The sequence below is a fragment of the Eurypyga helias genome, unplaced genomic scaffold (genome assembly GCF_000690775.1).
Source record: "Eurypyga helias isolate BGI_N326 unplaced genomic scaffold, ASM69077v1 scaffold20570, whole genome shotgun sequence".
Classification (NCBI taxonomy): Eukaryota; Metazoa; Chordata; class Aves; order Eurypygiformes; family Eurypygidae; genus Eurypyga; species Eurypyga helias.
The window spans coordinates 29219-42814 of NW_010224051.1; the positions used below are offsets into that span (position 1 = coordinate 29219).

The 13596-nt window shown below is 46.8% G+C and overlaps 1 protein-coding gene across 2 annotated transcripts in view; it reads left to right on the forward strand.

Annotated features, from left to right (window-relative positions):
* RNF220 (ring finger protein 220) overlaps window positions 1-13596 on the forward strand; it is a 47276-nt gene that overhangs the window by 21318 nt on the left and 12362 nt on the right. For both annotated transcript variants that reach the window (XM_010160285.1, XM_010160292.1), the window contains exon 6: window positions 194-272. In XM_010160285.1, coding sequence (XP_010158587.1) covers window positions 194-272 — 79 coding nt within the window. The remainder of the gene's footprint in view (window positions 1-193; window positions 273-13596) is intronic.

A 13596-nucleotide genomic window follows, 5' to 3' on the forward strand; every position in this document is an offset into this window, starting at 1 on the left:
TAGAAGGGTTCTCTCCGGAGCCGGGGACCTCCCTGCCAGACAGGGACACGTAGCATTGGTCTCTCTCTTTCTGAGAATCAGCATGAAAATGACTCATCAGGCTCCTCTGCTCCTGAAACTGTGACTCGTTCAGACTACTTCATTGCAATGACCAAATGCTCTGTTACTCACTTGTCTGTTCTTCCCTCGACAGAAATGCCCTCAACGAGTAATGGGGAAAGCAGTAAACAGGAGACCATGCAGAAGACCTGTAAGAACAGTGACATTGAAAAGTGAGTGTGAAGTGGCTAGCTTTCATGTTTAATGTTTTGAAGAACCATAGTGTCCCATCTGGTGTTCCCAGAAGTAGTGCTAGTCTGAGGCTAAGCATGTTTGAAGCTATTACTGCTGAGAAGGGAAGTTGTGCTCCAACATGAAGCCTGGGCTGAGAATTATTAGTGTCCTCGCTGCTGCTGTGTCCACAGAGGGGCTGTGGGGAGTTCTCACCTTGGCAGGTACCCAGTGACAAAGAACTGAACACAGCTTCCAGAGGGTTTCTCCACTGCAAACTACCTTCTTTTAAAATACGTAAATAGATACATCTCTGTTTTCCACCATATTCTAGCTACGATGGGTTTTCAAATATGTTGTGTGGTGCCTAGACTAGAGCTGGGACTTCAGATGGGAGGTGAAGATTCAAAACCACTGTAACCTGACACAAGCAATTAGCATGTCAAGCTGTGCTTTGGTGTGGGTTTTTTTTTTTTGTTATTCTCCCTGCAAGATTTCTGTTACTAATCTATCAAGGGATCCTGGTTTTACTGGAGAAGTTACCTTATCGTTGCATCTTGGTTTTTGAGGGCATGGTCTCTATTCTGTTTTCTCCATGGTACCTCTGTGTTCTACTCTCTATCTCTCCAGCAAAAGGGAATCCCAGCAGCCCCATAACTTGGCAGAAGCCTCACTGAGAGAATTTATTTTCCCTTAAGATTCCGATTTCACCTTTGTGTGGTTGCTAATGGAAATACTACATTGGTTCCTGAGTTATTTACCTGCAGCCCTTCCAGTTGATTCAGAAGTTTAAGTCCGAGTGTTTGAATATACAATAGTGCAGGAGCTCCTGGCCATCTCCTATCTTCCCTCTTTCTGCTGAGTGGATATCCTGCAGCCTAGTCCAGGATAGAACCAAATGGTTGGATCTGCACTGTGCATTTGAGTAACAGCTTCTATCCTCAACATCCTTCCACATGCTGCTAGGGTGACCTACTGCTCGGGCAGATTTGACAATCCAAGCCTAAAACTACAGGCTGCCCTGGACTGCAGTAATTGGGATGGGACAAGTTCGTTATTGCCTGACATAAAACATTACCTCAGGAGCAAGCGATAGACAAAATAGCTTGAATGAGGTGGAAGCAGTATGGGTTTTAGACAGCATTTACAGTTTGGGGATGAAGCCCACTGATAATTTGGGATAGGGAAGAAATCTTGTGGTAGCATTAAGCTGCCTTTACATAAAGTTCAGGGATTTTTCTTGTTTCAGTGGGGTTTTTTTGGGGTGTTTTTTGCTTTGGTTTTATTTGAGGTGTGTTCAGCTTTGGGTTTTTTGTTCGTTTGTGGAAACTCTGTGCAGCAGAGGAAACTTTAACACTGCTTTGCTGTCTTGGCACTTTCCTTCTTACAAGGCTTTTCATTGGCACATCCCAAACGTGGGCTCTCTGCTGGTCGATGCTTCTCGATGAGCAGACTTTGGCCAAAGACCACTGAGTTAGGGAGCTCACAGGTCAGTGCAGAAGCAGCTTTGTCCTTAGAGTGAGCCCACCGTTGTGTGCTGTCTTGGTGGCAAGGACTCGTCTCTTCTGCCCTAATCTGTCAGCCTGCCTCAGCTGCTGCTTGGCTTCCCTTTGGGCCTCCTGCCTGTCAGCCCAGCAGCCTTCCACCCTCCCAGATCCACTCCTATTGAAAATCTTTAAACTGCAGGAGCTGAAAGGATTTGACATTTTCCAGAACACTTGAGCTCAAGTGATAAAATTGACATAGCTTTAATAATCTGATCAAGGAGGCTTTAGCTAGCACCTTTTGAAGGATCCTGGAATCCTTTCCAAACAACTCTCATGCTAACACCACTGAAGTGGGGGAGCGTGTCTGTGTGTGTGCAGACGTGTGCACACCTTGCTCCGCAATAACCTTGCCCCGCTAAAGCTTCAGGTCTGCAAAAGGTGCAGAAAGGCAGCAAAACCCAACAGAAATTAAAGGAGAAGTCTTAGTGTCTTGCTGAGTCTTTCCAATAATGTTGTTTTTTTTGAAAGTAGCAGGGAGAGCTTTTTATTGAAATTGCTCTGTTTCACCGAGATTCAGAAAACAGGGTGGTGTTTCAGGTGGAGAATTCCTAGCTGCTTGGGTTTGGTTTTATTTTTCCCCCCTCTCTTCCTTTCCTTTGAGATTTGTGCATGATAAATAGTTTCTGTCCTGCCATTTAAGGAGTCTGAACGCTCTGTGTGCTTGTCTGTGTAGAGGGGTTCTGTTAAATTAATTGATAACAGGGATCAGAGCTAGAAGCCTACAGAAAAGGAGGGGGAAGGGTTTCACTCTGTCTGCCTGCTTCCCACTCCACTGCTGAGCCATGATATATGGCGACCCAGCCCAACAGGCTAAATTGATTCATCTCCAGTTCCTGTTTCTTAATCTGGAGCTAAATTGGTTTCATTTTTCTTGTTTTGGGTGGTGCTTACAGGAAGTTTTTGGCAGCATCACTCTACTCCATTGTTTATAACTTTAATTTTTGCCTTTAAATCTGAGTGTTATTGATTGGCATGTTAAACCCGGTGTAGCAGCTGATTAGCATTTTTAAAAGTGTCCAGAAGCACATGGCTTACCACCTGTGTCAGCCGCGCTCTCCGTTAGAGCAGCGGCTAATAGAGTTAGCAGCGATCCGCATATTGATCCTTCTCTCAAGTATGACGTTCCTTCCCCCTCCCCTCTTCCAAAAATAAGACTGGGCAAGGAGAGCGGTGTGGTTTTGTTTGGTTGGTTTTTAATTCATTAATACAGTAAGTACAGCAGGCGCTCCTCCTTTTGGCATGCAGCTGGAGCTCTTTGCTTGAGGAAGTTAATTTAATCTCAGCCCAGGTTTTCGTGGAAGACTCTTGCATGTAGAACGACTAGATGGGGTTGAGGGCGAGTCTGTGCTTGTTGCCCGGCTCCTTGTGCCGTGCCAGGTCATCAGTAGCTTGGGCAGGTTGACCTCACCTGCGTTGTGTGGTACTCAAATGGCAGCCACAGGTAGGGAGAGACACGGTGCCGGTCCCACCTCCCCGTCCCAGCGCGGCGGGGTGAGCGTTTCTCATCTCGCCACGGTGAGGTGTCTGGGAGTCACCCTGGGATGCTGAAGGCTCTTGGGGAGAGCTACATCAACTCAAGCTGTAGCTTGGCTTGGAGAAAGCAGCCGGTCCCTAATTGCCCAGGCATGCTCCCCAGCGCCTCCGCCGACGTCATGCTCTCAGCCGAAGCACCGTCACGCACGGAGAGCTGCAAGAAGCACTTTCCCTGCAGAAGGTCTTCCTCCCTCCTGAGATGCTGCCCGCGAGGGTTCTGGTGCCATTTTGAAACCGAGGTTCCCCGGGGTTAAAAGCCAGCATCTTAATTCAGAGTGCCAATGTTCAATTTTGCTTTCTGCCACCAGACTAGATTGCAGGCCAGCGAGAGAGTCTGGGTTAGTGGCCCACTGGGTCACCTCCCATTTGTTTTCCTCAATTTTGTGTTGTCATAAATTCATTCCAGCCCGTTGTGGTTGATCAGTTTATCTCCGCCGGGGCAGGGAGCGCCGCGAGCATGATATATGGCACAGAGCATTGTAGCCAGCCTCTCCATGAATCACTCCAGCTGTTTGGTGTCAGCCCCAAAGCAAACAGGACCCGGCCACTGAGCGTTGACTACGATGAGCTCAGTATGGGAAGAGACATGACGTATGAATGTTTATTTAATAATTCTCTAATATTTCCAGCGGAGTGTGGCTGTGCCTTCTGGGGGGGTGAAAGCCAGGAAGGGGAGGGGGAGGTTGAAGAGGGAAACTCTAATCTGTTGGGGTGGGTCATAAATCAGGCAGACAACATCATTAATCAGGGATGGGACAGAAGTGGAAGGAGGTGGGACTGGAGCTGCCATCCTTGGTGGGAAGGGGGCTGTGCTCTTCTTTTTTTTTTTTTTTTTTTTTTTTTTTTTTGGTAAAACAAATCTTGTTTCTGATTCCGCCTGGCCCCAGACGCGCTGCCCGCATAATAGCAAACCCGGACGCAGGGCTGTTTCAGTGAGTATGCTACGTCGGCTATAAACCTTGCGATACTAGCCTGCCAAGCATTAAATCCCTTTATAATTATCTTCTTTATATAACACTTCATGCTCATCATGCTTCATTGGATGAGACGCTCATTGGGTTAAAAAGAGGGTTTTAGAGATAAAACGCAATTGTGTTTGTTTTTTTTCTCATCTCCTCTTCCCTCCCCTTCCCTCCCACCTCACCTCTTTCCAACCCAGCTGTTCCTAAAGCATCAGCTCAGAGGGGCTCTGGCATGGCAGCACAGGAAGGAGCATCAGTGAAAATTAAACCGAGTTTAGGTCGGGGTCCTTGTGCAAAGAGTCAAGCGTGCAAGAGCGGCCGGAGAGGTAGCAGTGTCTGTCGCAGGGACCCTGTTCCCGGGCAGAGGGGTCGAGACGGGAGCAGAGTGGGTGTGAAGCCAGAGGATTAGCAGAGGCCTGAAAGGGAAGGAGCCACGCTTAAGCTGGTGTGTCAGAGGGAAACAGAAGCTGTTGTGAATTCACACTAGAGGATAAGCGCTCCCCAGCCCTTCTCCATGGTGTCACACCATTAATGGGCTTTGGTGGGAGACAAGAACATCATACAGCAAAGACAGAATTAAAAGATTAACTTGAGTCATAAGTGAACTAACCCTTTGTGCTCCACTAAGAGCGTGGTGCTGGTGGGCTCAGTCCTAGATCAGCCCGCGTAAACTTGGGACAGGGTCCAGGAAGCTGAACTGAAGCGTGGGATTGTCAAAGCCAGGCTGAGGAAGCGCTGCTGGGCTGCTGCTTGTGTCCAGTTTTTTACCTTTATTAGGTCCTTCCTTTCAGTAATTCAGGAGTACGTAACGGGTGCTTGTAACGCGTACTGGTGTTCAGGGCTGGAAGGGTGCGTAGGCAAGTGCTCCGTTTCTTTATGGAGTGAGACTTCGCCCTTGCTTCATGCTCTAGGTTGTGATGGTGGAGAGCAGGGTGCTGGGCTGCATTTCTTTATCCCTCTCCCTCTTTGAACCATTTGGGTGGAATTGCTTGTGCCAAGGACAGTCTCAAACGTTACTACCGGTGCACCAACTGACATGGTATCAGTGTCGTGGTTCATCACAGGCAAGCGGTTAACGAAGCTCGGCGAGGTGAGCTAACTGTACGAGCTCAGACCAGGGAGAAGACGTTATCTCTGTTCAGTGCAGCTGTGTCCAAAGATTGGGTCTAATTCTCATGCCTTGGGGCAGTTTGCTGTAGATCTTCATACCGGGGCACTCACACATACACACTTTCTCTTCTTTCTGTTGAACCCGTGATGTTTTAGAGCGAATTGCCTGCAGGCTTTGCGAGTGGTAGCATCCCTGTCCCGTAACTGCTTGAAAACCCCAGGAAGGAATTTTATTCCTATGCTGGGGGCGTGGTTTAGGCATCTTGACATTCGTGTCTCTTTGCCTGCCTCTTCTTTTCTTTCTTTTTTTTCCCCCCCTTAGTTTCAGAAATGCTGTTAACTTTAATTTGTGGAGTTGCTTCCTGGGAGTGAAAAATCGATGGGGGGCTATCGCAGTGTGAAATTCGACTGTCACTGTTGAGCTATAGAGTTAGCAAGATGTCTTAGAAGGTAAAAAATAAATCGCGGCCCAGCAAGTGCTCAGCTGTGCTATTTCAAAGGGGATATGAGGCTGATGGTCCGTTAGAGGGTACTTCAGTTAGATGGATGATGATTCCCTGTGAAATATTGGAGTTATTCCATAGGTAAGAGAAACTTTAGCTTATAAAACACAAACAGCTGCCTTCTAGCCGCCGAATTCTGCCCTTAGATATGTGAGCAGCTTGTCAGAGAGAAGACTCGTCCCTAAAATTAGTCTGTTGTGTTTAACAATGTCTCCAGTGGAGCATTGTAGATCCTGCTGTGTTCCTTCTGAAAATATTTTGAGGATGTGACTGTTCACATCCCTTACCTATCCTGCAGGAATTTAGAGGCAGGGACTGCTTATTTTTTGTAGGAAACGTTTGCATGGTGCCCAGATGCTCTCAAGAGAAAAGTCACGATTATTTTTACGTAGGCTGCATTCCCTGTTTGGATGGAAATATCCCTTTGAAGAGCAGAAAAAGGGATCATGTTGTGCCCCGTTGGCTGCCAGTTTGCCGTCACTCTCCTGCATCTGTTGAAGGGCAGCCCTGGCTGTCTGTGTGCTGGCGTTAACGGGGCTACTGCTTTCCTTGGCACTTACCGACTGTCGTGGCAGGACTCGGTGAGTGTTTGTGCTGTGCCAGCTGCTCTGTGACAACAGGATGATTGTAATTACGGCTCTTGGTACTTTATGAGTTTCTGAGAATATAGTTAGTAAGTATAAATATGAAATAGTACCCAAAAGAAAAAATCCCCGCTTGCTAAATTCTTCTCACTAAACGATGTCTGGGACAATGGTAGAGTCTGTAATTATTTCTCTTACACTTGCATGCACAGTTGCAATACCGCCGAGGGGAGCTTACTGCTGCAAGAAGGAGTTTTAAGCCGCATTTAGTTGGAGTTTGGTAAAGATTTCCCAAAGAATTTAATGACAGAAGAATTCATTATGCCTTTCTATGTTCTCCGCCTCTGTAACACAGAACTCAGCGCTGCCTTTACAGAAGCAGTGTAATAGCAAGTAACGTAATTAATGTAGTTTTAATATCGCTGATTTTTTTTTTTTTTTGCCCTTGCTTCGGTGTCGATGCTTGTCCTAACCTTACCCGCTCCCCACCACTGCAGGCACTTCGTCCTGTTTCCCCATTCACTACTACTTTCCCTCTTCCTTTTAGGCAGTTTCTTTCCAGAAAATGCTGCTGTTTCCCACTTGGTTTCGTAAGTGTTCCTGCTTTTCCATCAGATAGCCAGCTCATGACCTGTCCTTCCTCTGCATTGCTGGTTTCCTCTTCCAGCTCTGGGACCACAATTGGTTATGCGATCCTAATGTGCCGTGGCCTCATTTAATGGCCTCATGTTTCTTTTTGAAGGCATGATTACCTTAAATGATGCTAATTCTGATCCTCTCTTTCCCCGAAAAGGAAACAGCAGCAGTGTAAAAGTTCTAGGGTGGCAGCAGCAGTTGTAGGAAGCTGTCTGGAGGAAGTGTTATCGCGCTGCCCTTGTGTGCCTCCAATCAGCGGTCATGAATGGAAGTTCTGGAAAGCGTATCATCTCCACGGTGAAGCCCTTAAAAGGCTGCAGATGAATCCAAGTGCTGCTGTAGTAGCATAGATATTTCCTGTTTATTTCGGCTGTTTGGATGCGGGCCATGGGAGTAGAAGGTAATTTCATTGTGCGCAAGGGCTGTCCGCAAAACTCGGCTGCGTGTCCAACTTTCTGACCACCTTTCAGCCCTGGGAATTTGCTATTCCTCTTTCACTTCAGGGATATTTTATAGTTTTGTGCCTTCATCGTCCAACCAAAGCTACCAATAATCCCAGGCCACCTCCAGGCCACGGTAAGATGATGGGTTACAGCTGCCATAAGTCTGCCAGTAGACAAATATACCTGCCTAGCCTACACTTGGTCGTGGTATAAACATGTTTACTTGTGGAGGGAGGAAAGTTGCAGTAGGCTGGAACCTCTAATCTGTGTGCCTCAGCAGGGGGACGAGCTGCATTTTCCATTTCCACTGCCTGCCTTTTGCGGCCCTGGCTCGTATTAAGATAGTGACCATGATGCACCCTTAGAGACCTCTTAGGGACACGATTGGATCACCAGGATGAAAGATGCATTTGAAAAGTGAACTGAGATATTAGACGTGCAATTATTTCTATTTAGGAGCTTTGTTTAGAGAATCATTTTCTAACTCAGCCTGTGCTGCCTCAACAAAACCTCGCTGCAGCAAAATACTCTTCCGTAGCGCGGCTTTTTATCGCCAAAGCTGCTTCAGTAAAGCAGTGGGATTGCATTTATTTTCTCTTTGGAACAGGGGACATAGTCTCTAAATCGAAATCAGAATGACCCATGCATTCTCTCTCCCAGCTTTCATGTCGAACCATAATTGCTCAAATGGCACATTTAAAATTTTGGCGCAAGCTCAGACTTTCACTAGCCGCCTTTTTAAATCAGTCCCAGTGGCCGGCGGATACTGCGTAGCCCTACAAATGCATCTAAACATGCTGACTCCGAGGCTCCTTCCATTCTGAACGATCAGTGGTGCCATCTGTCTCTGTTTTGATTGGGGCTGGGCACATGTGTCCCAGCGAAACACGGGCCAAAAAAAGAGAGAGAGAGAAAAAGCCAGCGCCTGAATTTACTTCCCGCTTCTGTAAAGACATTGTTGGGTTCTGTGTTACAGAGGCGGAGGAGATAGGAAAGCATAATGAATTCTTCTGTCATTAAATTCTTCAGGGAATCTTTACCCAAGTCCCTACTAAATGCGGCTTAAAACGCCTCCTTGCAGCGGTAAGCTCCCCTCAGTGGTATCGCGACCGTGCGTGCAAGTGAAATAATTCCTCAGCGCGGGGCGGGGGGAAGAGGCGACGTTTTTGGTTTGCATCAAGATGAAATTAGTCAGAAGCAAACTCTGAATTTGGCAAGCAGATGCCGGTATTAACAAGTTGTGCAAGCAAGTATAAAATAGAGGCGCTCTGTGTGTGTTTGTGTGTGCCCTTGCATGCACCCCGCTCCAAATTCACAACTTAGAACACGGAAATTAGAATGGGGAACATTGCATTATTCATAACTTGGCAACCAGAAGCCAGGGCACTTTGCCAAAATAAACTATTCTCTATAATTACAGGTGAAGCAACATTCTTTAATATCTTACAATACAAAAACATACATTAATCAAGGAAAGAGGGCTCTTTTTTATTTTTTTTCCTAGAGGACAATAAATTAGCATCCTTGCCAATTTCCTCGATACATGTGACAATGTTTTACAGGATTATAAGTCAGCCTTTTTAAAGGAGGTTAGTCTAAAAACAAATAAACCAAATAAATGAGATTTTTAGCTAAATAAAGGGGAAGCCAGCTTCTAAAATGCTGACGTCTTGCCAGAAAGTTTGCTTTTAGCACTGCCATTTTCACAGGCTGAGGATTGCAACTTCACTCAGTGTGTTTTGACACAGCTCTACTGCAAAGAGCTTTGCTGGGCAGTTTGGTACTGCTGGGGATCTGGCCCTTTTCTGCCACAGCCAGCTCGTGTAAGCAGTGCATCGTGCCAGTCTGGTAGCCTGCATGATCTGGGGTGGTTCGCAGTCAGTCTGCCAACAGTGCCTCACACTGGCATGTTCTCACAGAGACTTAACACCCTGACAGTGAGCTGTGTCCATTTTCCCTTAAAGCTGCCTGTAAGTTTTCTTCTAAAAACTTATTTATCAATTGAAGTGTTTTGCTTGTTAGTAGCAAACTGGTTTTTTTCAGCTTTCTGTTACGTTCTTGCACTCCAGTAAGTCCAAAAGGCCTTTGTGTTTGTTGTATACCTCACACCAACTTCAGTATTGCTCACCCACACCTGCCAAAATAAACTCCCCGTATTGCTAGCTACAGCACTTGCTGCAGGTGATGCTCGCTAAAGTGAAAGAAGGGGCGGATTCTTTCACCAGCATGAAACCAGCAGCAGTTCTTGCCCCAGACAACGTAAGGCTGTGTTTAGTCACTGTCGAAACCCAGATAGCTAGGGAGTTGTGTTGAAGGCGTATGAGTGAGAGCCAAGACAGCGTTGTCGTGCTCTATCGTTGCGCAGCATGTTACAGGCTAATAAAACCTGCTCTCCTCCCTGAAACGTTGCCCTCTCACCCATATGTAAATTGGCTCCAAGGGAAGGCTTGCAATTAAGTGATTGTGCACTGGTGTTGGGGTCTTTTTTTTTTTTTTTGATTGTTTTACAAAGTCTTTAAGATTTGTGCCCCACAAAGTGAGCACCGCAGCAGGTTTTCTCTTCTCCAGCCTGGTAGTGGTTATGTTAATTGCAATCCTCAGCTGTGGTTGGATATGGCCAGGAGTGATTTCTCTGCTCCTGGAATCTTTAGCTTTATTCTGCCTTCAAAGCATTGACCAGTCTGTTTCTGATATTTATGATATGTAAGCTGCTGGCGACCTGACCTCTGCCCCTGGTGCAGGGGATGGCATGACATTCTGCGGGGATCAGGTTCTCCGCCTTGGACAAGGGAAGATACAGGCTTTGTTTAAAAATAAAGACAGCGCTCTTGGGTTTACTGTACGTTGTTTCCCTCTGCCACTCTGTTTACGGGCATACAAAACCAAAAATAAATGTATGAGGAAGAGAGGAAGGTCAGAATATCAAGTGTCAAAAGTAGCCCATGAAATTTTATTGGTGGTGCGTTTAATCAGCGCTAAGCATTTTTTACAAGGTACGTACAAACAGTGGAATTGTAAAAATTTATGGAATGCTGTGTACAGTGTGGCTGTTTATGAAGAAAGGAAAATTTATATCCAGTTGAAGTAAACCAAAGGGGGAATGCTTTACGGAGACTCCCAAACAGTGGGGTACGTCAGATGAGATCTGGGTACAGGGAGGTATGGGTGTTGGGAAGGGTTGAATGCTCTTTGGGGTGTTTCTCTGCCTCTACAGCAGGTAGCAAGTCTGCATTTTGCTGTGGCTCTCAAATAGGCAGGATGCTGGGTGCAGTGATGTATTTTTTTTCTATACAATGGAAAGGAAACACGGATGAACAGCTGCTACTGGTATCTCTGGTACGAGGCTCTTGCTCTTGGACCCATTCCAGTTTAACAGTTTCTTGAGCAGCCCTTAATATCCAGCTGGGAAGGGTTAACTGAAGCCAATCACTTTGACATCAGCATTTTTGTTTCCTTTTTGGTCCAGTATTTTGTTGATGATAAAGCACAGACTTAGTCAATTGAGAGATTCCAGAGCTGCAGTATCAGAGATAATTTAATTAACGGAATTGCTTGTGATTGCCCACTGGGACAGCGGGTAAGAATTGCTCAATTTAATTTGGAGAAACAAAGATCACATGCATGCTAATGTTTGACAAATAAGCAGCGTTTGAGTTGAAGTTTTTTTTGCAAAGCTGGGGGGCAGCCAATTCCCAGGGGAGATTTCCCAGGAGGTGATTGCTGAGTAACAGCTTGAGTCTACAGATAGGTCCTTTCCCTTTAACGTGGTACTTTTATGTCCTTCTGCTGGCCTTTTATCTGAACAAAGCAAGGATTTGCTCAAAGGAAGAAAGTTGGTTCTTATTTTTAGTGCCCAGTGGAAAGTGGAAAATGCTGTGAACAGTAGAAAAAGACACGTTGGGCACAAAGACCAAAACCGATCACGTGCTGTCTGCTAGCCCTCATAGGCTTGCTCCCTGCTACCCAGCATCCTCAGCTGGGACTGCCAGGTTGTTGAAGAGTTATCCACAAAATCCTGAGGGAACTGCAGGACCAAGCATCTTCCACAAGGAGCCCCCCATAGATGCTTTTGCTCTCACATAAACGCTCTTGCTCAGGCTCCCCCGTTTGTGGTGGTGCAGGTCCACGGTGAGCAGAGCGTGGATGTGCCCCCTCGATACGTGCTCAGCCCGGGAGGACGATGCAGGTATCGATGAGGTGGGAGCAGCACTGGGGCTCGAGGCGTTGCTCTTGGCAGCAGTTGTGCTCTGCACATCTCTCTGGAGGCTGATAAATGACGTTGGCCAAAGACGTCAGATCGGAGCGCTGAGGCGCAAAATTGTTCAAAGAGTCCTCCCACATCCAGCGTGAGGTCAAGGCGGAGCGGGGCGAGCAGGGCTGTGGAAGCCAATTCCTTCTTCCTTGTAATTCCCTCTGCCTCCCTTGGCATGGTGACTTGTGCACAGCCTTACCCCATCCATGGAGCTTGGCTTTCTGACCCTCGCTCCACCCTGGCGTGTCCCTGTAAAAGTACTGCCCAGGCTGCTCCCAGCTGTGTCCGAGCAGGAGCACACGCGGTGTGCACGCAAGAGGGAAGCCTGAGGGAGTTCCCAATGTTGCTGCTGCAGGAAGAGTCGGTCCTAAGCGATGCTTATCTTTAGGATACAAGCAGCAGGTTGATGGTAAAATGTCGCTAAATGGAATGGCATGTGTCCCAAGTGTGCTGGCCACCACGGGAGCCAGACACATGGGAAGTGACTCTTGTCTTTATTCCATCCCTGGAGGTAGTTCCAGTTTCCTTTATTTACTAATGTTCTCCCTATTTCCCTTGACCTCATTTCCTCCGGCTTTTCGGAAGCAACCATGCAATTATCGCTCACTTTGGGTTGACCCTTGGCCATGGCCACGTCCCTGGTTGCTGCTGCTCCGGGAGGTTTTCCTGAAATCTCAAGTGCAAAAATACTCGCTTGTGGCCAAAATCTCTCTCTTGTGAGACAGGAGCTGCGTCTTGGGCACTATGCTGTGCGTCAGGATTTGTCCCGAGAGGACACTTGGCAAGGAGAATGTGGAGTTTAAAACCTGAGCTTTGATCAGCGCTGGGAGATAAGGCCGTGGCTAAAGCTCCCTCTTACCAATGCACCCCAGTCTTGTTAATAAATGTATATTTAACAATGTCTGGAGCGTATGAAGTGATAATAACTAAATCAATACCTCCCACATTGATTGTCCAGGATCCCTACAGCGTGACGCACGCAGCGGTGCGGTAATTTTCCAGCTAACTAGCACCCTGATCTACAGCCCTCCTATTGATTGGCCATTGTATCAGGCAGCCTCTGAGCATATTGCTTATACCTCTATTCAGCCTCCTTTTCTGATTCATTCGTTTATTACTGGACAGGTACGATTATCTCAGAGACTTTCCGAAATTGGCTGATGGGGGTCAGCCATTTAGACTTCTATAAACAAGCCATTTTCTATCTCCTCCAGTTGTTGCAGAGGCAAATTTTTTCTTTTTAAGCTTTGACTGTTATTGGGCTGGGACTGGAGATGAATTGGCCTTTGCTCAAATCTGCTGAAGGATTTCACTTTTCCCCTTTCTTGCTGAGTCACCTGCTCTTCAGGAGAGGATGGGTAGCCCCATGGATCACGATAGGAGAATTCAGCAGGGGTTGAGGTTCTGCTTGCCACTCAGCAGGAGCCACGTTCTCTGCCTTTTAAAACTCCAGTTCCCTTATGCAGGCGGGAAGGAGAAATGGATTCCAGAAAGTCAGATTCACCTCCAGCCTTCATCCTGCAGCAGCATTGGGCCAGAATGGAAGGGAAACACTTTTCTCAGCCGACAATAATCTTCAAGCTATAAATAAATAATTCTGTTTCTTCCTTGGACAAAACTAACACCTTTCTAGACTTTCTTTGAAAACACTGACAACTCTTCCTTGAGGGTGAGAACCCAAACTGGGAGATGATAATGATTTATACCATGAGTAGCAGCAAGTGGGTGTTTCACAGCGGGGAGTGCTGTCTACTGC